The 27,426-nt window shown below is 37.6% G+C and overlaps 1 protein-coding gene across 1 annotated transcript; it reads left to right on the top strand.

Moving 5' to 3' along the window:
• Positions 1 to 26,823, top strand: LOC149010804 (acyl-CoA-binding domain-containing protein 4-like). Its single transcript, XM_089160355.1, has 18 exons — positions 1 to 365; positions 844 to 914; positions 3,036 to 3,099; positions 3,197 to 3,268; positions 4,947 to 5,135; positions 5,229 to 5,306; positions 14,450 to 14,560; positions 14,698 to 14,764; positions 14,852 to 14,913; positions 15,201 to 15,340; positions 16,482 to 16,608; positions 16,689 to 16,803; positions 22,948 to 23,036; positions 23,604 to 23,687; positions 23,833 to 24,021; positions 24,262 to 24,417; positions 24,648 to 24,707; positions 26,170 to 26,823. The coding sequence occupies exons 1-18, from the start codon at positions 213 to 215 to the stop codon at positions 26,362 to 26,364; spliced, it is 2,022 nt and encodes a 673-aa protein (XP_089016481.1). The 5' UTR covers positions 1 to 212; the 3' UTR covers positions 26,365 to 26,823.
• Positions 26,824 to 27,426: the final 603 nt, after the last annotated feature.

Below are 27,426 nucleotides of genomic sequence, written 5' to 3'. Positions count from 1 at the left end.
ACCGAGTTCCCGGTATGGACCAACCGCGAGAAAAATTACCTAACGGCGAGAGAAATATCAAAACAATTTAGACAGCGGATGCCCGGGAAAGAAATAGAGAGAAGCTTTCCCGGATGCTTTCGTAAGTCAATTTACCATTAAAATTTCGAAGCTCGCACAGAGGAGTTTGGTTTTCAACTCAGTACTAGATTCGTTGTTTCATTCAAGTGCCGATGGCGAGGGTGAGCTCTGGCATTGCTTACCCAGAGAGATTCTATGCCGCTGCTGCATTTGCTGGTTTTAGTGGATCTCAAGACTCTTCTAAAGATGTGATTTCAAAGTTCAAGAACGATGTTGCTTTGTTGCTCTACGGATTGTATCAACAAGTAAGCTTGCATTTTCTATAGATTGGATCTGATATTTGCTTTTGTGAATTTCTGGCAGTCCTGGTCTAATTCTTACGAGGCTGAAGAAGTTACATTCTGTCAACTGTTCCGATTAATGTACATCTCGTGTGGAATTCTAGACCATCCTGGTAGATCCGGGATCTCAGAATTGAGATCACAGAATACAAAGTGTTGTTCCGACATCGTTGAGTTCGGAACAATAAAAGATATTTGTGTTTGGACGAGATCCATTTATGGAACACTCTCAAGTCCAGTATTCATGTAGCTATGGGTTGATTTTTTATTGAAGCAATTGTAATTGTGCTATATTTGTTGTTGAGTTTTGTCACGAATGGTTTTCTTTGTATGGTTTGAGACGTTTAAATCATGAAGAGTTACTATATAGTGAACATCTAATTTAGTGTAATAGTTATAATACCTTTAGAGGGAAAAAGTTGAAATTGGAATGTTATTGCAGGCAACAGTCGGGCCTTGTAATGTTCCCAAACCTCGAGCTTGGAATCCTACGGAACAAAGCAAATGGACAAGGTAAAGTACGTAAACGGAGTAGCATCTAGCAACTCCATCAGTTTAATTGTTTGATCATCAGTTTGAAGTTTTAAGTGGAGAAATGGCTATGCACACGAGAAGGCAAAAGTCATGATAATAATGTTTAATTTATATATGTGGGACTTTCAGTTACTTCTTAATGTTGTGTTTTGTTTATTTTCATTAGCTATGAGATTCTCTTATTCTAAAAATGGCATAATGGCCAGCCATTTATAAGCATAAATTCTAGCCATATCAAATTTTTTTCCCTCACCACAATCAGAACAGTACCAAAAGAGGTTTGGTGCAATTTCACCTAAAAAAGCATAATAATTCAAATGAGACTTGCATGGTTTTCAGAAAATTACAAACTGATATAGACATTGATGAACTAAAAGGCTAGGTCTATGGACTAAAATTTAATTTCATTACTCAAAATTCTATTCCAGAAAGTTTTTGAAGGAAAATATCTGTAAGAATTAGACACTTAACTTTCCTTCAATCGTTGAAATTTTATTGTATTACCTTGAACCAGAATCTGATGATAGTTTCTTTTGATGAACATTTTCTTCCGAGTCAAAAGAAGATCTAATAAATGGCATTTTAGGTTAAAAAGAAATGCTGAATCAAGATTGTTGGTCTCCCACAAGTAATTGGATTTGTTGATGACTTTTCACAATGAAATCAACAGATTAGGGTAAATGATTTAGTCAATGACTCGACAATTTCTTATTTTGGTTAAACTATAAATTTTTTGGTCCTCATGGCTATGAATCTGTGAAGGAATATTCCAACACTCACATATGTTACACAAAGTGCTACCTTTTTCAGTGATTGCAATTCCCAACTTCTAGTTTAGAATAATCAAAATTCAGTAGTATGACTAAAACTTATTCCTGCCACCACAATGCAATAAAACCCATGAAACCCCATAACTTCCATAATCTAGTTCAAACAATTGTGCTTTTGTCTTCCAATTGGTCTCCTCTAGATATGGAATGCTTTAAGTGATCTGAAAAGCATTTAGTGCTGTATCACTTGGAACCTTGAAAAATCAACCATCATTTCATACTTTTGGTCTCTTCAGACAAATTATAATTTTCTATGAATATTTGACTCAACCGTAAACAAGTTGTCTATGGAGAACCATTGATGCATTTCATATCATTAATTTCATGTTTGGTATTGCTTCTGTTCCTTGTTTCTCATGTTTCTCTTTGCTGATGGAACAGAAAAACAGAATCTTTGATTTGGGTAAATACCGGTCTGTTTTTATGTGCCAATGAAGCATGTTGGTTTCTTTTTTGTGCCAGAAATTGGAAACACCAAAAACCTTGTTTCATTGATTTTCAACATGGTTTTTTTGTTTGTAAAAGCTGACTCCAAATAAAACTCTTGTTCCCAAAAATATCTATCAAAGGCTCAAATGAAGAAGAGAGAAGAATGAACACCTGCAACTCTTCATTGTCTTCCACCTTGGCCTTCGCCTATGAAAGTAGTTTTGAAACTGACTTACCAAACAACATTTCATTGTTTTAAAAACGTTTTTTTTTGGGCATAGAAACAGAGAGTAACCTTTTAGTGGAAAATGAGTGCTTCAGAACAGGAGCATTTCCAAATTGTGCCCTAATTTTCTCCTTTGTATTTGAACTAGCAGTTTTGTAGACATTTTACTCCATATGTTTTTTGGCTTTTTAGCATCTTATTCTCTTTAATCACTATGATTTGCAGAAACTTTTGAGTAATGTCATTCTTAAGGACTTGCTCTTATTGCTTCCAAGTTTCCACATGGATTGCCTTTTTCTCTCCCCCACTGCACTCTCCCTCCCACCAAAAAAAAAAAATAAAAATTAAACAGAGAGGAGAAAAGAGGAAAAAAAAAAACTAACTCATTTTGTCAGTGTATACACATTTCTTTGAGGTCACCTCTTCTTCATCTTAACCAGGCTTGATCCTAGAATTTGTGATTTAGTTTCTAACATAAAGAGAAATGTAGGATGTAGTTGTGTTACATCTTTTATCCAATGTTGGTTATTTGAATTTTATGCATTTTGCTATGGTTATTAATTATACATCAATCATTACCTTGTATTCTTCTAAAAACCGTTTCCATTTCTACAGCTGGCATGGGCTTGGAAACATGGCCTCAACAGAAGCAATGCGGCTTTTTGTGAAAATCCTGGAGGTGCTTGCAAAGTTTTAGATTTTTTTTCCTCTCATTTTGTTATGAAATGCTTAAAGCTTTGGTGAGCTATTATTTCCTATTTGATTTGTTTGAGTAGGAAGAAGAACCAGAGTGGTATTCAAGGGTTCCTGAATTTGTTGTTGAGCCTGTTGCGGATGTGCAGATGAATGTGAGTTCTTCAAAATTTATAAAAACTTGGCTCCCCCATCACCAAACTCTCTCTCTTTGTCTCTCTTTGGCATGTCTCGTATTAGTATACAATTGGCTTTACTTTTGGTTGTCTTTATATATTTGTTTACGTTTTTCACTTTTTACTTCCTCTAGCATAGGAAGTAAGTAGTATATGATGACAAAATTGCATGTCTTTGAGGAAGGAAAGTTTATATAAACCCATATTTTAAGCTATTTGTTTTGGCATTGGTAACAGACCTAATTTGCTACGATGGTTCTTCTATGAAGCACTTCTTTTATTCTTACTGTTGATTTCATGGTAAATGGCTGTTACCTAGTTACTGAATTAAACCCATAAAAGAATGGAGAAGAAATTCTTACAAAGAGAAGCAAGAGATTTTCCCTTATGTAAAACCACCCCAGAAGACTGCTCCTCAGTGGAAAAAAGTAATCATTTGTACCAATGGTTTAAGTCAGAGTCACTTGGTGGAGGTGTATTGCAAAACTTATGGTCAGGCTCTTTGGTTGATTCATGGAGTAATTGAGTATGCTTGCTGATATAGGTCGATGCATGTAGAAAAGGACCAAAATAGCATTTGTATTACTGTTACTGTGTACTGTTCACATTAACAATGGCGTGGGCCCATACAGAGATTTTAGTTGCTCTATTTAGTTTAATTTCTGCTTTGATAGTTTCTATTCCTGTGAAATCATTAGTTATTCTTTACCAAAAAAAAGAAAAAAAAGAAATCATTAGTTATTAGTCTCTTGGTTGATTTGATGGCGAGGATTTTCATTACTTGCTGTACAATTGTCTTATAAGAGCTTTCTGTTTTTCTTATTTCCTTTCTTGTAATGGCAACTGTCACTATATACGTCTGTAATGAGGCCTTAAAAGTCCTCCGCAGATTAATTAATAGTGAAAGAAAAGGTTGGTTGTGAGCCATGGTGTTGTGAGATGTGCGGTGTGAGGTGAGAGGCCTGGGGGGAGGGGACTGGCTCAAACCATTTTTTCTGCTCTTCTCTGTTTTATAGCTTATTTACTTGTAAGGGTAATTGCATTTATATTTCTGGGAAATTGGGGGGGGGGGTTATTAGGTGCTTTTGTTAGCATCATACGATCCTACTGTGGAAGTTGTTCCTAATTGTCTAGTTGGGAACTGGTTCTACATTAATTGCTCATGGTAAGAATGCATTCCATGTCTCAAGATTAGATAAAGTCATAGAACAACTTGAACGTGCTTCTGATTCAAGTTGAGAATGACTTGAATTCCATTTCAGAAACTATGGGAAAATGTTCAGATTGTTGCAAAGCAAGAACTTGTTTTTAAAGGTCCAAAATCTGATCAATTTAACTCTTGATTTTGGATGCAGACCAGCCTGACCAATTGAGCTTAGAAAACTCAAATTTTTCTGAAGATTCATTTATTTTTCATTGGAGAAAAACTATGAGGTGCTTTTTATTCTTCTGTTTTTGTTACCACCACATGTGTCTGTAGTTGCCACTGAGGTGCAAGTTGCAGTGAACTGGGTTTGACCACTTGTTTCATTTATATTCTTTGCCCCTGTGGCACTTTCTTAAATTCATCTTGTACGAGGATGTGTAAACATTCACTTCAGCATGCTATATAGATTGAATTTCCTTTCCACTTTCTTTTATTTCTTGTTCACTGCAGAACCTAAAGTCTGAATCAGTCACTCAAAATGGGAACTCCTTTCTGGAGCCAAAGACCATCTCCGCTGAAAATGGGAGCATGGAGACTCAGGAAAAAGATGTTGTATTGGGAGGCCTTTCTTTGATAGATGTTTATGGCCAATGGGTTCAACCTTCAATATCTGGTCAACGCCCAAAAGCCCGATATGAGGTGTCATTTCTACCCTCTGGACTTACACTAATCAGTTTGATGCTAATTTTAATAAGTTGAAGTTCCCTTCTTTGTATTTTTTAATGTTTGTAGCATGGAGCTGCTGTGGTTCAAGATAAAATGTATATTTTCGGTGGAAACCATAATGGTCGTTATCTTAATGATCTTCAGGTATGCTGTTGAGACTACTTTGGTCTTAGGTATTCTGACATCATATTTGTGTAGAAAGGATTATCAATTTATTCAAAAGCAATAGGATTTTTTATGTGCGTCTGAGGCTTTTCTCTTTAAATGGGAATTAAGTTGTAGGGATTGTCTGCCTTGATGATGGAATCTACTCAATCAGTGTAGAACCATGGTTTTATGATTCGTAGAAAGTGGTTTTTTTTTTGCTTTTATGTTTTTTGTTTTGGAAATCAGGCTTTTCATTAGTGTTGATTTCTAAAATGCAACAAAAAGACAACAACTAAAATTTATTATACAAGTAGTCACCTACAAGTGCATAAGTTAATAGTCAGTAGTACACGGTTAAAACAGTGTAAGTGCATGATATAACAGCATATGAATGATTTCCAATACAATTTACAATACACATCACACCTGTAAATAACCTAATAATAGCTGCTGTGTCATGGTGGCTCCATCAACTCAACCCCATAGGCCTACCTTTACGAACACTGGACATACTCAACCCATATCATTGAACCTCTATGGTGCTCTGTATAGTTGGACATTGCTCTTCTGTAAGGAGCATCTTTCTCATAAAACAGCCAACTCATCTTAAAGAAAGTGTTATAAGGAAATCCAATGCTGCGTGGCCAACCAACACTCGGACTAATTTCCTGATCACCTGAATCTCTATGTGGCATCGCAACTAGTACCACATATGCTACTGGTACTATTGTTGGCTCTAATGGATATCCAAAGATGGAATCCCCAAATGATCTGCTTGATCCATCCCAATATCCAAATGCAGATATACTGCTCAAATCAGCAGATGAGCCACCATATGCCCCACCATATGTACTCGAATCAACGGATGACTCAACATATGCCGCACTACATGCTTCACCATAGGCTCCTTCATATCCATATCCTGGATATCCATATTTGTTGCCACGCTTATAAGCCCTGTATGGTGCAAACCCCACACTCTCCTTGTCATCTAAGCACATCAATCCCATTGAGGCTGCCAAGCTAGCCATGTCACCGTTTCTTTGGCTCAGTCGGTGGAACTTTTTATGGTGTCGTCTGGCATAACCCATAGATGTGGAGCCTTGTCCTTGTGATGAGGTATGCCACCATGGTGCTTATCCTGGATGACATGGGTGAAGTGTGACTTGGTGGTTAATCTTAGGGGGGACGGCTATGACTCTAGTATTGGAACCACCATAAGCTATGGAAGTCCTTCTCCTCCCCCACCATGACCATTATCATCATCATCACCCTTATTGTCATCATCATCTACAGGCCTATAGCCTCATCATCATCACCATAACCATCATCATCATCACCATAACCATCATCATCATCCTCGTGTTGAGTTTGACTAGGAGCCAGAGTCTCATCCAGATCTTGGTGTTTGTGGAAGGCACAAAATCATCGTTGTGCGGGGCCATTATCTAATCCTCATCCGGAATACTAATTGCTTCATGTGCATATACCCAACCCTCGTCCATGAATGCATCGACATCAACCCCCACATGACGAGCAATCTTTGGGTTAGGCCTCCCCCCAGGCTAGTCCAACGTTGGCTCACCCTTGTCCCTCACCCAGTCAACAAGGGGTCCTCATCATTTGAGTCCACCTGAAAGATATCCGCGAGGTTGATGGTCTCGTGCATCCCTAGACTCTCCACTTGGCTTTTTCTATGCTGCATCTTCAATATGAGGTTATAGTGGGTGAACATAAGATCATTTAGGTGTTGACTTCTTAATATGTTCCGCCTCTTCAAGTGGATCAAGTTAAATGTGCTCTAATTTCCTTTCGCATTCAGAGGCGGACCAAGTCTGGGAGAGGACCCTGATCGCCACTCTCCTGAGGTTCTCTGTGCTTGAGCCAGAGATAAAACCCGCCACTTAGCTGCATTATGACAAAAACATTATGTTAATACTTAATAGATAATCTAGTAATTTGTAAAATGTAATAATTATATACGAGTTATCCATCTAACCTGGATCAGTGTTATCCCGTCCCTTCACAACAACATTTACTCCAAAGGACCCAAATCCATCCCTAAAAATCTTGATCCACATTCATTTGTAATGATGGTTAGTGAATTTTTTTTCAAAAATCAATTGCAAGTCCTAAGTTTAATTCTCACCTCATTGTTACATAAGGACTGGAGCATCGAGTCCGGCTCCAACTTCACAATCACCACCATCATAGCCTCAGGCAGCTTTGTGTTTAACCCCAAACAATTGTCGTATGCTGATACTTGAGGTTAAGATAGTAGGCTGCACAATTTACAAAGTCACAATTAGATTTAAGATTTTCATCGAGCATCAATGATGTCTAGCAACCCAAGATATTTACTTACCTGCCTTATGCAATGGATGCATAAGATGTGCGGTCCATCGAGCATCGGTGATGTCCAGAAAACTCTTGCAGTGTCTTGGATTTGGGTGTTGTGTGGCCAACTTCATGGCCTAAATGGCTGCATATAGGTGGGGCATAGTGGGCCCTTTCATGGAGGAGTCCACCATGGTGGGACCTTTATAATAATCTCCATGGTTTGCAATATTATCCCCACTTGATCTCCGACGCCTACCTTGTTTGATCACTTGGATGATACAAATAACATTCTCTACGCTTATGTTTTGTATGCTGCCGGTTGTATAATCCTTTACTGAATTAATGGACAAAAACATTAAGTTAGTACTTAATAGATAAGCTAATAATTTGTAAAATGTAATAATTGTGTAAAATTCATTGATCCAACTTGGATCCTCTCCAATCAAATCACGGTGGGATGCAAACATGGATCTCAAGCCCATCCTTCTCCATGATACTCTTTAGTGTGGCTTAGTTTTTGGTGAACCTCGTGACACTAGGTTACACTAGGTTACACTAAGTCACCCCCATATGCCTGACTCATCATATCAAGAGCGTAGCCATGATTATATATGAAATTCGAGCCCTGCCCACTATTCTCTCCACAATCCGGATCTTCCCAATATCTTTCATCATGAATTGGGTACAGTGCGCAGCTAGGGTGTCCATAATTGATTCTATTCTAATGACCTCATCATTGCCTCACCAGCCTTTTTGAAGTTGAAGCCGTTGTTAGTCACAATCTGTACAAAATTTCTCTGCCCCATCTCCTCCACCAAATCTTGAAGAAGTCCAAAGATGTACTTGTGGTTTCTCTACTCACTAGATGCATCCACAAATCTTAGGAAGATAGTCCTCCTATTGCAATAAACCATGAAGTTGATGATGGATTTTTTTCTTTCTTTTTCGGACTAGGTCCATCCACTAGACATAATGGTGACTTCGTAGGTATCCCAGTAAGGGCCTCGTCTGCCCAATGTAATCCTCAAACTCGTGCTTTTGTTGTGTGAGGTATGTGTTCATGATCTCACAAGGGGATGGGGCTATGGTATCAGGTCTGCCTCTGCGATTGTGTCTATCATGTTCTTGTAATAGGTCCCTTGTGTTGTGTTCGCTGGAATGGTGTGATAAAGCATCTATTCGCTATTGCTTCCTTGACCTTCCCCTTTATATTCTTATAAGCACCTAATATTCTTTGCCCCCTTCTTTTTGAAAACATCAGGATCAGCCTTTAGTATTGGATCCTGTCACTTTGGAAAACCTACTGAGGGAGAAGAGGCACCCGTTTGACTTTGTGACCACTTAAACACGCCAAAAACACCACCCCCTAACCCAAAACTAGGTGGTCTAGCCTATGCACCTCTAGAGGGACCAGCTTCTATAGCTTTAGCTTTGGACCTCTCTTGCCTTGCTGGTGCAATGCCCTACTCTTTGCCATCGCTCGCATCAACTCCTTGGCCTCCTTTCTATGTACATCGACGGGATTAACATCCTTATCGCCATTGGAATCAACGGGGTAGTAGAAGACCCCCTGATCGCCTCATCCAATACTCTAGCCACTCTTTGCTTCTTTGCTTTCCTCTTCCTTGACCCCTTCTCTAACTATCTCATTGCTTTCACTGCCTCCGCCTACACACTGGTGCACGTTATAATGCCTGAAGAACTACTGGTGAGGTGTGCCCTGAATTTACTAATGCCACCTTCCAAAAACCTTTTGCCACATAAATTACATTGTGTCCTCGCTCTATTACTGTCAATGGCCATGCAGGGGCAACCCTCACTCCTCTATGACAACACCGACTAGTAGTCTGTGCCTCATCTTTGACATGGTCTCCACCCTCCCCCTGCCTCTGTGGTTGTGAACTAGTCTCCCCCTACCTCTGTGGTTGTGAACCAGCCTCCCTTTGCCTCTATGATTATGATCGCCTATGACTCCTAGACATAGTCAATGTTGCATACAAAAAGATTGCACAAGTCACTGAACAACATTAAAATAATTTTTTCTAGACAAAGAAGCAATTATGTACCTAGCTAGTAATTTTTCCTCGCCCGTGTATTTTTTTATATAGAAAATGAATTTGTAAAACTTTTCTGGCAAGAAAATTGGCTGCCCATAGGAAAACTGATGATGAAACCATATGGACAATACTTAAAACACGTAGAGAGCCATTCCATATTTTTCAAACCTTTTCCCTATTTTTCCTTTTTCACATAATTATTTATATGATTATAGATATTTTAATAACTTTCAAAAATATAAAATAATTATTTATTGGGTGGAAAAATATTTTGGCTCGTGGAGATTGTAGATCGGCCGATGGAGTTCAATATTTATTTATTCCATCACCATACAAGGCATATATCATGTATATTTTTTGCATTTTATGTGCAGGAAAATGGATTTTTTGACTCCCAAAAATAAATAAAAAATCCACTTCACAAATATATATATATATATATATATATATATATATATATATATATATATATATATATATATATATATATTATAAATAATTTTATTTTTTTTGACATCGGAGCTTGTAGGTTGGCTCACGGTGTTCAACATATATTAATTTCATACCCATCCGACAACATTCTAACATGCATTTTGAGAAAATCTAGTTTGGAGAAGAATGATTACCTTTGAGATGAAAAAGTTCAAGATTTGACTAAAACGCCACTGGATCTACATGATGCACGCGTTTGCTTGCATGAAGCATGCAAGAACACATGGAATATGATGAAGACCGACTCAAACAAGACAAAAATCATATTAGGAATGAAGAAACAACTTCGAGGAACCAAGATCGAAATTTCAACCATTTTGCCCCTTTTATAGACTGAAAACTTCCATGAAATCTCGGAGATTTCCACCAACAAATTTTGACCGAAATTTATACTATGTTAACTTGGGCCAGATATCATTTTGGTAGAGACTGAAACTCCGAAATTTCACGAAATTTTAAACTATGGATGTAACAAAGGGATTCCTAGGGAATATGCAGTTGGGTATGGGGAGGTTTAGGGATGAAATTTGGGATGGTTATGGGTAAAAGAAAATGAAAGGATGGTGGGAAATTTTAGGGTTGCAAAATAGAATTGGATTTGAGAATGGATCTGAGCAATCTTTCTTGGATCTTCCACTTTCTTTTCTTTCTCTTCTTTTTCTTCTTCTAATTTTTTCTTTTTTCTTTTCTTTTTCTGTTTTCAGACTTGCTGCAAGTCAGTGGGGGAGTGAGAGTGGACCGAGTGGATAGAAAGTGGAAGGAAGGGGCTGTAGCACAGGGGAGAGGTGGGGGAGGGGTTAGGTAGAGTCATAGGGGTTGGGGGAAGGGGTTTAGGGTGTTGTAGGGGTCTGGGGAGGTGCTGCCAATGGTGCAGCAGCAAGGGGAGGAGACCCTAGGGTTGCGCAAAACAGGGGTGGGTCTTGCGATGCGCTGGGTTGGTGGGGCAGGGTACTGGGGTTGCTTTGAGTGAAGGGTAAGGGGAGTGGACAGTGGAGGTGCTGCGATGGTAGTAGAGAGAGGAGAAGGGGTTTGGGGGCTGTTTACGTGTAGAGCTGCTGTGTTTCTGGAAGAAGGCAGAGACTGGAAGAAGAGTGTTAGATAGAATATTGGTGCTGATCTTTGAAGAAGAATCTCAACGCTTGCCTCAATCATGGCCCCCTCAACAGGAACCACGATCGTCAAACTGAATTAAATAATCAGACTTAAGAATATTATAAAGAAAGAATAGGCTTATTTATAGCCTATTAAAAGACTCCACCACCGTAAGTGGGTTTCCTTTATAGATTCTGATCCCCTTACACTCATGACTCAACCACAAATAAAAGAAATCATCTTGGAAAATCATACCTGGTAATCCAAAAGGAATCTTAATTTAAAATAGATTCCAGTTAGGACTCTCTAATTTTGACCAAGTATTTTGATCCCCCCAAAAGTCGATAACTAACCCTAGAGAATTCCAATCCAAAGAGCAGATATGGAGTCCTAACAATTAGGAGATCAAAGTGGACTCAAGTTGTGGGATCCCAACCTAACTGGGAATCTCACCCTACACAAGGACTCTCACATATCTTCCAATATACCAACCCAAATAAAAAACTGAAGATAGATCCATGAACCTTGAACGAGGGGGTTCTAGCCAGCTTTGGATTGGGCCTTTTGGGTCTGGGTTTTGGGCCCAATTATAGTAGGGGTCAACCCTGTTTACGTTGGTTGGGCTACCAAAATACATCATTCAATCAACTATTTCCACTAAACTATTGATGTGAATCTCTGATTAAGTTGTTCAAGATGCAGTTTATTTTGGGATTCAGACATTCTGTCCACCAAACAAATGTTGAGGATGTTGAGCTAATGTGACAGCAATGATAGAAAAAGAAAAAAATGCATCGGATTGCACCAACCAGTTCTGCTCGACACAACTCGAGACATTTTGCTTGTATTTCTGCAAGAGGCTGAAGCTACAGGGTAGCTGTTGCTTGGAGGAGAAGATTCCAGAAAAGGAGAGAAGTCGGAGAAAGGGAAGGTGATGTACCTGTTTTTTGTCTTGTGTGTCCTTCACACTTCCTCTTCTTCTTCTTCCATTTGACGTCACGGTAAGGCTGTGGGCAGGGAGCTGGAAAGAAAAGATGGCTGGAGAAGAAGCGCTTACATGGTTAGCTCAGGGCAATGAGCTTAGATTTTTCACTTTTCCATTTCGTGTGTACCACTGGCCGTGGGCTTGAAAGAGGGTTCTTCTGATTCCAGTTGATGGGAATATGGGATGATATCAGTTAAATCTAATCTCCACTATCTGTCACCTTCTCTCTGTGAAAGACCAGCTCCATGGCTGCACTAACCACCAGCCCCTCTCCCAAAATAGAAGTATCTACCAAGATGGAATTATGATAACTCTCACAAGATGCACATAGAGACAAGAAAAAGGTCAGAAAGTGGCTATCTTTTCACCACCAAGTATCTTTGGATGAACAGGATCAAACTCCTTCCAAGTCCTCCAAGAAATCCTGTAGCTGCGTGTTGCTCTCTCTGGTTCTGCATCTGTTGCACATTGGTTGGGACAGGAAGCAGAGAATTCAGCTTCTCATACATCCACTTAAAATAATGCCAAGTATTGGGTCAAGGAGCAACCCTCTTTATTAGCTCTGTAAAACTGGGATAGCCCATACATACAAGACAAGTTGCTCTGCCCAGATTTCATAGCATTCAGATAATGCCACTACTCCTTGATAGTATCAGTGTGGAGCACTAGATCAACAGTTTGGATATCAATAGAGTTTGGTAGTTGCCCAAGAATACATGCATCAAGGCATCCCAAATAGCATTGGTGGTAGGCTTAGCCTTGGTCAAGTTATCCTACTGATGACAACCCATTAGCCACAACCTAACAAACTTCTTCAATTGTTGGAAGATGGAGATTCCTTCAAGCTTCTTGGTAATACAATTAGATCGAGAGGATATGACCTCACTCATAACAGCCTCGTGGATCAGTCCTTTCAACAGACATTAGGGAGACATGTGCCAGAGAATCAAAGAGATACAAAACACTGGAGAAGTCAACCTCAGCACAAAAACCTCCAAAATATGATTCCAAAGCTCTGAAAAGCTTGATCACAACCTCAAAGCCTTGAACCAACCTTTCTGTCCAGTCTCTGACCCAGTCAGAATCACTCTTGAATAAGAACTTAGCAGATGATGGAATTTCCAAAAGTTCAAACTAGTGCTGGTATTTTAAGGTGTGGGTACTACAGAATACAGATAAAGTTAAAAATAAAGACCAGAAAGAGGAACTGAAGGGGATTATGGTGTGGATCTAGAAACCCAATGTTAAATGAAATCAGACATCACAGAGTTGATGCTCAGAAATAATCAGAGAAGCTTCAGGTCTGACAAGAAAACAGCTTAGATTGAGGAGACAATTGATATCAGCAGCTCACGAGTTCTAATCTTCACCAGCCTCTGGTTGAAGGTCTATTAATGAGGCCTTGAATGCCCTGAAACCTTACCCTGGTCTGATGGCCAGATCAAGCTCAGGTGGGATATCAATTCAAACTGAAACAAGCTCTTAAAACAGAGCTTCCGCAGGTTCTGATAAGGCCTTATAAGATGTGAATCAATAAGAATATGTTAATAGGAATAACAATAGATTGATGAATGATGGTTTACTCAAATCAAAACAGAACGAGCTCAGCTGATGGAGATTCAAAAAACATTGCCTTAATTGCAGGGGAGAACAGGATATAAGAAAGAATACTTATTACTATGGATATTATAGGGCACAACAAGATCCATTTTGTTCAAAGAAAACCTTAATGGTGGAGGAAAGGTGTTGCAGGATGGTGGTTCGGCAGTGGAGGAAAGGGGTTGCAAAAGGAAGAAGAAGAAGAGGGTAAAAGGGTCATCTTAGATGACCCAGGGATAGGCTGGGGATTTGATATATTTCCCCTTAGCCACATCACCACTTAACAGATGGAAGCTAACGGCTGGAATATAACTGAAGAATATGTACACTGGAGGGCTTCATTTAGTAATTCAGAATAGTACTGGGGAAGAAACAGTAGTTTCATCAAAGTGCAACGAGCATAAATAAATTTTTTTTTGGAGGATGCCAAATGATAGATTCTGCATTAATTATGCATATGTGGATTCTCTGCTAACTTTTAGATCTATTTAAATCTGTCTTATTACTGGTAATGATCTATTTAAACTATGTTTCTAGTGGCTCATAGAAATTCTCACCGATTTTGGAATATGCAGGTTCTAGATTTAAGAAATTTGACATGGTCAAGGGTGGAGGTCAAGGCTAGCACCAAGTCTCTAGAATCATCGTCTTCAGTACCCCAAGCTCCATGTGCTGGTCATTCCTTGGTTAGTATGGAATGTGTTTCTCATTTTGATCTCTGGTTTCTGCAAAGTAGAATTCATTTATGCTATATCTGTTCCATGTCCACATGCAAAATATCCTTTGTTCAGTGACATTGTTTGATCTATTCTTCCTTATTTAGATACCATGGGAAAATAAGCTTATTTACATTGCTGGACACACAAAAGATCCTTCAGAGAGTGTCTCAGGTTTGTCATGTTTTATTTTTTATAATTTGTCCTTACCTTTAATTTGATTCTCAAATTTCTTTCTTTTTATGACATTTTCATTTACAGTGAAGGCATTTGATTTGCAAACATGTCATTGGTCAACATTAAAGACTTATGGGAAACCACCGGTATGTTATGTTAATTTTGCTCTATTTGTGATGAATCTTCCCATATTTCGTGAACTGTAAAACTGCAATATATCCTTTTGCCATCTAGATTTCTGGATTCTACTTGGACCAACTTTCAACATTGGAACTTTACTAGAAATTGAAGTCCTAACATTGTCCTAAGGATCTCATTGTTTATAAAGTCCCTGACTGGGCATCTTGCCTTTCCTACCTTACGAGGACTGACTTGAATTTTGTTGCTTCTCCATGGACTGGAAATGCTCTATGGTTGGTTTTTATTTTTGCAGGTCTCACGGGGAGGTCAGTCAGTGACCGTTGCTGGCTCAACTTTAGTCATGTTTGGTGGTGAAGATGCAAATCGAACTCTTCTTAATGATTTTCACATTCTTGATCTTGAAACCATGACATGGGATGAAATTGAGGCTGGGTAAGATATTTTCTGGAATAACAATCACCCCCCTTCCTTTTGGGTGTTTGGATGGGTAATTCAATAGGTAATTAATATTGTAGGATGAATGGAAGTCATTGGATGCGAGAAGTAAATAGGAGTAATGGTCTTCCATGTTCTCTCTCTCTTCTCCTTTTTTTTTTTTTTTTTTTTTTGGGTGGGGGGATAAGTAATTTTTGCATTAATGAGAGAACATACACAAGAGGTTGTCTCAAAGAACCCCAAAAAATGATTTCCGTGTCAAAAGATGTGGAAATTACTCAGCTTTTTTAATTTTTTGATTAATGTGTTGCATTAATCATTTTATTGCCTTGAAAATTGGTTGTGAACTTAAATGTGTTCGACTTTATATTAAGTATTTTTTTGGGCCAAAATAAAGTATTTTGTGAACAAAGCACTAGGATTGGTACTGAATTGTTATGGTGCTGCGATGCCCTAAAAATTTGAGCTTTTATGTGAAACAATAGTGAACATGGTTTCATAGCAAGGATGTGCAAGTGTTAGCCTCCTGATAAGCCATTTGAAAATTTTTCATGTCATTCCTTCTTGGCATGAGATCCATGTGTAGGACCATGGATCTTGTCCTGCATTTTCGGGGGAGCGTTGATGTGTACATTGATGTCCTCACTCGCTAAAAATTTGAGCTTTTAGGTGAAACCTTAGGATAAGAAGTCTTCTTGGGGATCTGTAATTTCTTGTTAAATAGGAAGTCAAGCACTAAGATTTACCATGTACATGCTTACTTGAAGCATGGATCAAAACAGTGTTGGTGGGTAGATTCTCTTAATAGATGTTGTGGGAAAAGTTAAAAATGAAAAATAAAATAATAGAGGGAATAAAAATATAGGCAGTTGGGTAACTGAAACCTTTTGATAAAAGCCATCCTTTCTTCTGACCTGAACTTGTCTCAAGGGAATGGTAATGAACATTGAATTCCTGCCTTAGGCTTTCTGAACCCCTGCCAAATTTCAAAATTGTACCCAAAATTAAAATCTTTTGGTAAATTTTGATATTCATTTTATTCTTGTTTTCTTGGAAACCAGAGTTATCTCAGTAGTTTTGGAGAATTTTTTCTGAAATTTCAACATGTTCAAATCTGAATGCCTTGATTATTTTGCAGAGGTGTGCCTCCATCTCCAAGGTCTGGCCATGCTGCTGCAGTGCATGCTGAGAGGTACCTTCTTATCTTTGGTGGGGGGTCGCATGCCACATGTTTCAATGATCTCCATGTCCTTGACTTGGAAGCTGTAAGAATACTGCTTTTTTAACGAGGTTTAGTAATTTATGTAAAGGGTTATACCTTTGACATTTGTCATCAATATTGCAGATGGAATGGTCACAACCAATACAGCAGGGCGATATACCAAGCCCAAGGGCTGGACATGCTGGTGTAACAGTAGGCGAGAACTGGTTTATTGTTGGTGGAGGGAATAATAAGAGTGGTATATGATTTGATTTTCGAAGCTTCAGTTTTCTGTGTCTGGAAAGGCTCTTAATTTTACATCATAATGGGAACATACAGTTGTTACATGCTACTTGTCAACCAACAATAGAAGTGCCCAATTATAACTGTAGACTTTAGCTTGTGCCATGACCATTTTATATTTAATTAGTCTTGTACATCTATATCATTGATGAGCTGAGTAAGGTATCAGATGTATTGACATCGACAAAAGTACAGAACAGGTTTTAAAATATATCAATTGGTGCCTTAGTAGAATAATCCCATTCTTTGAATGACTGAAGCTTGGGTTTCTTAATAAGAAAGATCAGATGGTTTAGGTTGAAACTCAGTGGGACTGATCCAGACTTCCATGTTGAACCTGCAACCTTGAACCAATGAAAAGTTGTTCCACATCAACATAATAAAATTGTATGTGCTGATGAGACTGAGGTTCTTCCTCCCTTACATGAACCAAGACTCACAATCACCTTCTCTTGGATTATGATGGGATGGCGGAGAGAACTACTTAATGCTGTTGGTTTTGCAAGATCCTTGCTGGGGCTTTTTTGCGGATCAAATCATGTTCTAAGTTTGGTATACTTGCTGGGGCTTTAAACTTTGTTATATTGGGGATAAAACTAATAAAAATGGAGTAGGTATACGTATAATAGTAGATAAAGATTAATCCTTGCATTAATCCTTTAAACTTTGGTATACTGGGGATGAAACTAATAAAATTGGAGTATGTGTAAACTTTGCTGGTGGAACTTGAAAGGAGAGTGTTTGAAATCCTTCGCTAATGAAGTAGTCAAACAAGGAAAGTGGGAATTTAAGGGGAACATTAATGCAATGTGGAATGAGATGGCTATGTGTATAAAAAAAGGTGGCTAAAGATGTCCTAGGTGAATCAAAAGGAAAGCTTCATTCTTATAGAGAGACTTGGTGGTGGGATAGTGAAGTTCAAGTTGCCATTAAGAATAAAAAAGCTAGTTTTAAGACATGGCAAAGAACTAAGGATGTTAAGGATCTTCAAATGTATAGGTTGGCTAGAAATGAAGCTAAGAAAATGGCAGGAAAAGCAAGGGAGAAGAAGTATAAAGAGTTATACAAAGTTAAGCATGAAGGAAGGGGAAAAAAATCTATTTATAAGATAGCTAAAATAAGAGATAGGTCAAGTAGAGATCTTGACCATGTTAGATGCATTAAAAATGGAGATGGTAAAGTACTAGTATGTGATGAGGACATTAAGAAAAGATGGAAAATCTACTAAACGTGCATACTTCAAGCACTTGTGATTTGAACGTTTACACCACTCACCAAGGCACCAATTTTTGAACATATATACGAAGAATTTTGATGTCCAAAGTAAAAGAAGCAATAACGAGGATGAAACTAGGCAAGACACAAGGTTCTGATGAAATCCCAATAGAAGTATGGAAGAGTTGAAGAACCAATTCTTAATCCTCTTCCTTTAATTTTACAAAATATTTTCTCTCTTACCTCTACTTCACCCTCCTTTTTCTTTTTTTCAGGGGGGGCCGTTAGTTTGGTTGACTAAGTTGTTTAATAAGATTATAAGCATAGGGAAATTGCCATATGAATGGAGAGAAGCATTATGGTTTCAATTTACAAAAATAATGGAGATATTCAAAGTTGTAATAATTGTAGGGGCATTAAATTGATGATCCATACTATGAGACTATAGGAGAGAGTAATTGAAACCTATTTGAGACACTTAACCACAATTACGAAGAGTCAATTTTGGTTTATGCCAATAAGATCTACAATAGAGGTTATTTACCTAATTAGGAGACTTATGGAAAGGTATATAGAGTGTAGGAAAGACCTTCATATGGCATTTATTGACATGAAAAAAGTTTATGATAGAGTTCTTAGAACATTAATTTGGCAAGCACTAGAGAAAAGAAGTGTTGTGAGTAAATATGTGGACACAGTTAAGGATATGTATGATGGTTTAGTCACAAGTGTAAGAACAGTGAGGTGGCAAAGTAATGAATTCTCAGTTATAGTTAGACTACATCAAGGATCAACTTTAAGCCCATATTTATTTGCACTTGTTATGGCTTTTGCTGATGATATTGTGTTCGTATATGATCGGACTCAAGTGAGGATTAAAACCAAGTTAGAATCATGGAGAACAACTTTGGAATCAAGAGGCTTTAAACTAAGTAGAACGGAAATAGAATATCTAGTTTGTAACTTTAGTCATGATCGGGCAGATGATAAGGTGGTGAAACTTGACAATTAGGAGATTCCTCAGAGTGATTGTTTTAGGTACCTAGGTTTAATCATAAATAAAAGAGGTGATATAGAAGATGATGTTTCCCAAATAATTAAGATAGGGTGGATGAAGTGGAGAGGTGCGTCCGGGGGTCTTGTGTAATCGACATATACCATTGAAGCTTAAAGGAAAATTCTATAGGACCGTTATTCGGCCAGCTATGATGTACAACGCAAAGTGTTGGGTTGTTAAAAAGAATCATGCAGATAAACTTGTTGCAATAGAAATGAGGGTGCTAAAATAGATGAGTGGCAAAACTAGGAAGGATAAGATTAGGAATGACCATATTAGAGTTGGTTTGGGAGTTGCTCCCATAAGTGATAAGCTTTGAGAAAGTTCTTTGAGGTGTCATGACCACGTACAACGGAGACTTATAAATGCCTCAGTACAGAGAAGTGATATAATCCAAATTGAAGGAACTAGAAGAGCTAGGGGCAGACTTAAGATAACCTTAAGAGAAGTGATGAGAAAGGATATACGTAGCTTAGGCATTATGTCTAGCATTGCCTTAAACAAAACTAATTTGATGGCAAGAATCCATGTAGTTGACCCCATTTAGATGGGACAAGGCTTATTGTTGTTGTTGTTGTTGTTGTTGTTGTTGTATAATAGTAGATAAAGTTTTTAAGAATGTGGTGGATGTTAAAAGAGTAGATGATATGATTATTACTATCAAGCTTGTAATGGAGAAAGAGATTGTAATTTGTGCATATGCACCTCAAGTAGGATTGGATGAAAGTTTGAAGTTAGAATTTTGGTAAAATATGGATGGATTAATGCAAGGAATTCATCAAGGAGAAAAGATTATCATAGGGGGGGGGGGGGGGATGTGATCTAAATGGACATATTGGAAAAATATCAAAGAGGCTATGAGAGTGTATATAAAGGTTATGGTTTGGGAGAGAGGAATGAAAAAAGGATCTCAATTTTAGATTTTGCTGTTGCTTTTGCTTTATCTATTGTAAATACCTATTTGAAAAAGAGAGGAACATTTAATTACCTTCAAAAGTGGACATCATAGAAGCCAAATAGATTTCTTTCTAACTAGAAGAACTAATAGATTGTTGTGCAATGATTGCAAGGTGATATTAAGGGAAAGCTTAATTGTATAACATAGACTTGTGGTCTTGGACATGTGCCTAATCCCAAAAACTCATAAAAGGTGCAATGTTGACTATCCTAGGATAAGATGGTGGAGGCTTAAAGGAGAGTGCTTGAAATCCTTCCCTAATGAAATAGTCAAACAAGGAAAGTGAGATTTTGAGGGGGACATTAATGCGATGTGGAATGAGATGGCTACGGCCTACGTGTATCAAGAAGGTGGCTAAAGATGTCTTAGGTGAATCAAAAGGAAAGCTCAATTCTTATAGAAAGACTCGCGGTGGGAAAGTGAGGTTCAAGTTGCCATTAGGAATAAGAAAACTAGTTTTAAGACATGGCAAATGACTAAGGATGTTGAGGATCGTCGAAGGTATAGGTTGGCTAGAAATGAACCTAAGAATATTAAGGGAAAAGCAAGGGAGAAGAAGTATGAAGAGTTATATAATAAGTTGTGCACTAGGGAAGGGGAAAAATCTATTTATAAGATAGCTAATATGAGGGATAGGAAGAGTAGAGATCTTGAATATGTTAGATGTATTAAAGGTGGAGATGGCAAAGTATTAGTATGTGATGAGGACATTAAAAAGATATGGAAAATCCATTTCTCTAGTTTACTAAACGAGTACACTTCAAGTATCTGTGATTCATACAATTACACCATCCACCAAGACACCAATTTTTGAACATATATACAGAGAATTTTGATGTCCGAAGTAAAAGAAGCACTAAGGAGGATGAAACTAAGCAAGACACAAGGTCCTGATGAAATCCCAATAGAAGTATAGAGGAGCTTAAGAACCCACGGGCTAGCTTGGTTGACTAAATTGTTTAATAAGATTATGAGCACAAGACAAAATGCCAGATGAATGGAGGAGAAGCATTGTGGTTCCAATTTACAAAAATAAAGGAGATATTCAAAGCTGTAATAGCTATAGAGGCATTAAATTGATGAGCCATACCATGAAATTATGAAATTATGGGAGGAAGTAATTGAAACTTGTTTGAGACACTTAATCTCAATCACAGAGAACTAATTTGGGTTTATACTGTGAAGATCTACGACAAAGGCTATTACCTAATTAGGAGACTTTTGGAAAGGTATAGAGAGTGTAAGAAAGACCTTCATATGGTATTTATTAACCTAGAAAAAAAGCTTACGATATAGTTCCTAGAACGTTAATTTGGTAAGTCCTAGAGAAAAGAAGGGTCATAAGTAAATAGTAAATACATTGACATAATTAAGGATATATATATATGGTTCATTGACATGTGTAAGAACAGTGGGGGGGGATAAAGTAATGAATTCCCAATTACAGTTGGGCTACATCAAGGTTCAACTTTAAGCCCATATGTATTTGCACTTATAATGGATGAATTAACCAAAGACATTCAAGACAAGGTTCCTTGGTGTGTGTTTTTTGCTAATGATATTGTGTTGATAGATGAGACTAAAGTAGGGATTAATAATAAGTTAGAATCATGAAGAGCAGCTTTGGAATCCAGAGGCTTTAAACTAAGTAGAACAAAGACAAATTTTAGTTTGTAACTTTAGTCATGATTTGGTAGACAATGAGGTGGTGAAACTTGACGATAAGGAGATTCCTCAGAGTGATTATTTTAGGTACCTTGGTTCAATTATAATAAAGGAGGTGATATAGAGGATGATGTTTCCCAAAGAATCAAAATAGGGTGGATGAAGTGGAGAGGTGTGTCCGGGGTCTTGTGTGATCAACGTATTCCATTAAAGCTTAAAGGAAAATTCTATAGGACCGTCGTTCGACCAATTATGATGTACTGTGCAAAGTGTTGGGCTATTAAAATGAATCATATAAATAAACTCAGTGTAGCAGAATGAGGATGCTAAGATGGATGAGTGGCAAAACTAGGAAGGATGGGATAAGGAATGATTATATTAGAGTTGGTCTGCGAGTGGCTCCCATAAGTGATAAGCTACGAGAAAGTCATTTGAGGTGGCACGACCACTTTTTGAATGTTTAGAATTTGTTGGATTTATTTTAACTATATCTCCACCATGTTGAGCTACGGTGATCTCTGAGAGATAGGAGGAATCAGAAACTTGATTTTCTAATCCCAGTTTGCTGATACAAACCTCTGATGTAGTTTCTTCATGGATGTCTATCATCAGCTTTAAGGCATGGGAAGCTTTCCAAGTCTTATCCTTTATGTGAGATTAGAGATGCCTTCTGCTCTATTTAATTTTTTATGAACAAATATATGTATTCACGGGTCTGAGTCAAAAGTCTTTCACTTTTCGTTTATGATTCTTCATTTCCTTCAAGTTGTGGAAATAATGATTGGTGAATAACAATAGTAATTATGAGCATTGATGTTTTGAGTTGGAAGAAGAAAGATTAAACCTTATTCACCCCCCCCCCCAAAAAAAAAAAGAGGAAAAAGAAAAAGAAAAAAGAAATATTACACCTTGCAGATTTTTATTTGTGAAAAGCATGTAAATAAATTGCAAATATAGTCCAAGTAATAGGCATCCAAGTTTCTTTGGGGTTTCAATTCCAATAAGTCCCCTGTGCATCTGATTTAATAAACTAAAAAAAAAACAATAATAAAAATGATTCAAACTCAGACCCATTTTAATCTAAAGGAAAACAGTGGGGCTCAAGATTTGAAGTTTATTTGGATTGTAGGAACTAAACTGGATCTTTTGTCCACATTACTCTTAACATTAATGCCTGATTTCTTCTTTTCTGTTTCTTGTCACAGGGGTCTCGGAAACTGTTGTTCTTAATATGTCGACTCTTGTTTGGTCAGTTGTAACCACTGTTCAAGGACGTGTACCTCTTGCAAGTGAGGTATGACTGGTTTCTTGAAACGTTCCTTCATCAGGTTATTTAAAGGGTCTACACATTACTGGAGTTTGCTTACAAATGGCATATTGTTGCTTAAGATACAAAATTAAATTTCGGGTACTCTGGTAAACCTCTTTAAACTTGAAAAATGTTATGGAATCCTTTTCCAAGCACCTTGTGGCACAAATGCTAGTTGGTCTATCAGCATAATCCCTTTGATTTCCCCTTCTCAATAATTGTGTTAGATGATTTTAGTTTATTGTAGATTAATGAGAAATAGTTAATGATAAATGACAGATATCTCCATGATAGGGTTAGTTACATTACCATTGAACAAGATATTTGAATGCTGCAATTGCTTTGTCATGTATATGATGGTTACTTCTTCAAGGGCAAGAAAAGATAAAGAGTACCATGGCTTCCCCCTTTCACCAAAATGCCTTGGCTGAAGTAGTGAAATGGTTATTTCCTATTGCCCCTGAAGGGCCTCATCTCACTAGTTGAGCTTCTGTGATTCTTAGTGGAAGTATGAAAATGGTTATTTCTTATTGTCTCTGTCTCTTCTCTCAGGGCTTGAGTCTGGTCGTGAACTCATATAATGGTGAAGATATTTTGCTGGCTTTTGGAGGATACAATGGGCAGTACAGTAACGAGGTTAAGGGCTTTTTCTTTTCCCCCTCTTTGGTGCATGGATGTCTTTGTATTGTGGGGGGTGGGGGTGGGCTACGGTTGGGCATGTAAGGAGACTATTTGTTCTAGCCTCCATTTCTTTCACTCAAAATTTTCATCTGCTGTTTAGGTTTATGTTCTCAAACCAAGCCAAAAAGCAGCATTGCATTCAAATATGATGGAGATGGCTGTGCCTGACAGTGTTAGCACTCTACACAATACAACAAACACTACCAGAGATGTGGTCTCTGAAGTGGAAGCAAGCCAAGAAGGAAAAATAAGGGAAATTATTGTGGATAATGTTGGTTCAGAGTTGTTGGTAATGTGCTATGACTTTCTAGTGTATAAATATCTGTTTGTTCAAAGTCTGTTTTAGTCTTTCTATATATCTTTTTGTGTGTGTGTGCGTGTGTGCTTGTGTCTTTGTATATATTCAAGCAGGTGCAGAATCTCATGACGTATAGTCCGTAGTAATATACCTCCTCAGATTATTGTAGTTGCAATATTTTTCTTCTGTCAAATCATCACCCTTATTTGAGTTATACAAATTCTGGTACAGAATGCAAAACGTAAGGAAAACAGTGAACAGCTTTTAATGGCACTGAAGGCAGAAAAAGAAGAGTTAGAAGCATCACTTTCTAAGGAGCAGGGGATGTCCCTCAAGCTGAAGCAAGAGTTAGCAGAAGCTGAGACACGGAATGCAGACATTACAAAGGTTACATCTTTATCTTTTATCTATGGTTCTTTTTCTCTCTATGGGTGACCAAATTTTATACGTTGCCTATCCAGTGGATTTCCCATGTATCTAATGATCAGATTGCCACATCATTCATCCATGTGTCAGGAAGTCTACAAAACACTTGTCAAAGTAACTTTTAGATAGCTATTAGATGCTATCAGGTAAATACTATCATTTTGAATTTCATTCTATATGTGACTTTGCAGGAGCTTCAATCTGTCCGTGGTCAGCTTGCTTCTGAGCAGTCAAGATGTTTTAAACTGGAGGTAATTTCTTATCTGAACTTTTATTCTTTGTGAGCTTCTCTTTTAGGCTGGTGCTTTCTTCCACTATCATGGGTAAATACGCTTACTGTGTTTAATTCGGTAATTCCATGGCCAGTGAATGTCTGCCAGTTGTACACTGATACTCTTTAAGGTTTTTGTTGTGGAGGGTAAGAGGAGAGGAGATTCTTCATAAGAGAACTACCAAGGCCGTGCTATTCTGTTACAATGCCCTAAACCAAGAGTGTTATGGTCTTTGTTGAAAAGTTATTCCACTGGATCAATCCCCTTTCCCCATCCAAAACAATAAATAAATAAACAAACAAACAAACAAATAAGAGCTCTCTTAGTTTGTTGGGTATGAACGTAGCTAGACCCAACTTTTCGCTGAACCACCTGGCTAAAGTTCCCTTTAGGTGTTAATGACTGTTCCCTACCCCTTCCCACCAACAAACCCAAGAACTGAACACCCCCCCGAGGGTTGGGTTAGGGTGCTAGGTTTACCCCCCCCCAAAAAAAAAAAAAAAAAAAAAAAACCTGTGTCCTGCTGTTAATTTATTTACTGTACCAAGATAAAAAATGTCTAAAACGTTACTCAACCCTAAAAACTTTATTACTTGACATCAGGGGGAGTGTCAGACTGAATATGAGGATTCTGTAATGGGATAGCCAGCAAGTTCTGCACTATCTACTGTGGTGATAATAATAGCTTCTAGTGTTTGGTCCTCTAGCTAATGAGAGCTCTGGTGTATATCAGCTCATAAAATGAAGACTGACTCAGATGGTATCTTAACCCAAATATTTCTTGAATTCTAGTGCACTATGAAGTAGAACCTGAATATCTGAGAAATGTTTAGTAAGGAAGTGTGCCTTAGCAAAGCTACTACTGATGATTTATATTCAAAATCTTAGACTATTTAATTAGAAGGATGATATGGTTAGGGAAAAGAGTATCTTACAGTATCTATTGCTACTTTATCTGGATTGTGGTAGGTCAAGGTCTGTAAATCCATGCATGAGAGGAAATAGGGGACATAAGAGGTTACCTTACAAAAGCTATTGTGTTAACGTATGTGACAAACAGTATCCACACTTGGGAATCATAGCAACCCTTCACTCATGATTTTAAATGACTAATAAACCTGTTGTTAGTCTTCTAATGCTTGCGACTCTTGTAAAGGAATATTGAAGGAGCCATCTGGATGAGATGGGAAAGGATACATAGGTGTATTGGAGAATAATGATCACTGTAGAAGTTATCATTTAGATCAAGAAAGAACAACTTGTTAAACTTTCCTCCTCTCCCTCCCTCCTCCAAAGCAAGAATTGTGCTAATATTTTGCCACTCTTTGTTCTTCCCCCTCCCCGCGCTTTTTGGGGTGAAACACTCTTTTCTTCTTGACCACACTAGTTGGGAGGAAGCTGACAAGAATCAAGAAATTTACTAGTTATTGTGCAACAACAGGTTGATGTTGCAGAGCTACGGCAGAAGTTGCAAACAATGGAGACCTTAAAAAAGGAACTTGAGCTGCTTCAGAGACAAAAAGCTGCCTCTGAACAGGCTTCAATGGATGCAAAGCAGAAGCAGAGCTCAGGTGGTGTTTGGGGTTGGCTGGCTGGGACCCCTGGAAGCCAGAAAACTGACGAAGTTTCAGAGTAGTGTAGTTTCCTCCTTTCTTTCAATGAAGCTTCAGATTAACATGTAATTTTTTCTCATTCGCTCTTATTTTTCTGACACCTCTTATTAAAAGAAGCAAAAAAAAAAAAAAAAAATCCCATTCTTAATTTTTTATTGTGTTTTGTTTTATTCTTTTTTGGGTTATGTTGTGGAAATAAGATGTTTTTGTTTTTTCTGATTAGTATGAAAGCCTAGAGCTTCTACTAACCATTTGTTGTAACTCCACGTTTAGTCATTCCCAGCTTTGTTCAGTATTTTGTTTTGACTCATCTATTCTAAAGGAAGATTGTGTATTTGTTTGGCGCTATCTGTTGCGGTGTGAATTTTTCTTCTTCTAAGTACTGATGGAATCATTACTTCATAAAATTGGTTAAAAGACACATGAAATTTGTTGTTTAGAAGGATATAGATTAGGGTAAATATCACTGAATCCGGATCTTCTCCCCCATGGCTTCTTGACCACAAAAACCAGCGGGTCCCACTGGTGAAAAAGTTTTTTTTTTCCAAAATGTTTTTTTCACCGTGGGCCCCACTGGTTCTTGTGGTCAGGCAGCGTCGGGGAGCACAAAGGGGTCGCTGATTCGGACTCGATATCACTTGTCTCCTCTCTTAATTGATTAAATAGCATATACATTCCTTCTTAATTGAATAATATCAGTTAACTCTTTTTTTACTTGACAAAGGTATAGAACTTTTTCCTTTTATTAACCTTTTTAGTTAGATTTTATTTTCAGTGTTAAAAATATGTTTAATTAGGAAGATGTTCTAGCATAAATCTTAAATTATCTTTAATTAAAACTTTAAATTATCTTCAATTAATTTTATTTTTATTACTTTAACATACCCTTTTGTTTTTTTTTTTATTTTTAATGAAACGTTGAAAACATGTAGTAATAAGTGATATATACCCCCATTTTAATATCCCCTTTTATTTCTTCATGTGTGATTTTACAAGAACTTCAATTTATGTATAGCTTAAGAACTTCAAAGTATCTATAGCTTGTTTCTTAAGCAATCAACATGGTTAACCCTGTCGTTGGGCTT

Source organism: Hakea prostrata, chromosome 7, assembly GCF_041222555.1.
Source record: "Hakea prostrata isolate BN-2017 chromosome 7, UWA_Hpros_2, whole genome shotgun sequence".
Classification (NCBI taxonomy): domain Eukaryota; kingdom Viridiplantae; phylum Streptophyta; class Magnoliopsida; order Proteales; family Proteaceae; genus Hakea; species Hakea prostrata.
This window is presented reverse-complemented; position numbering and strand designations above follow the sequence as displayed.

Excerpts from the sequence above, each read along its gene's own strand:
- LOC149010804 (XM_089160355.1), top strand. The coding sequence starts at position 213 with ATGGCGAGGGTGAGCTCTGGCATTGCTTACCCAGAGAGATTCTATGCC. Across the intron at positions 5,136-5,228 it reads GCCCAAAAGCCCGATATGAG|CATGGAGCTGCTGTGGTTCA; the intron begins GTGTCATTTCTA and ends TAATGTTTGTAG. Across the intron at positions 5,307-14,449 it reads GTTATCTTAATGATCTTCAG|GTTCTAGATTTAAGAAATTT; the intron begins GTATGCTGTTGA and ends TGGAATATGCAG.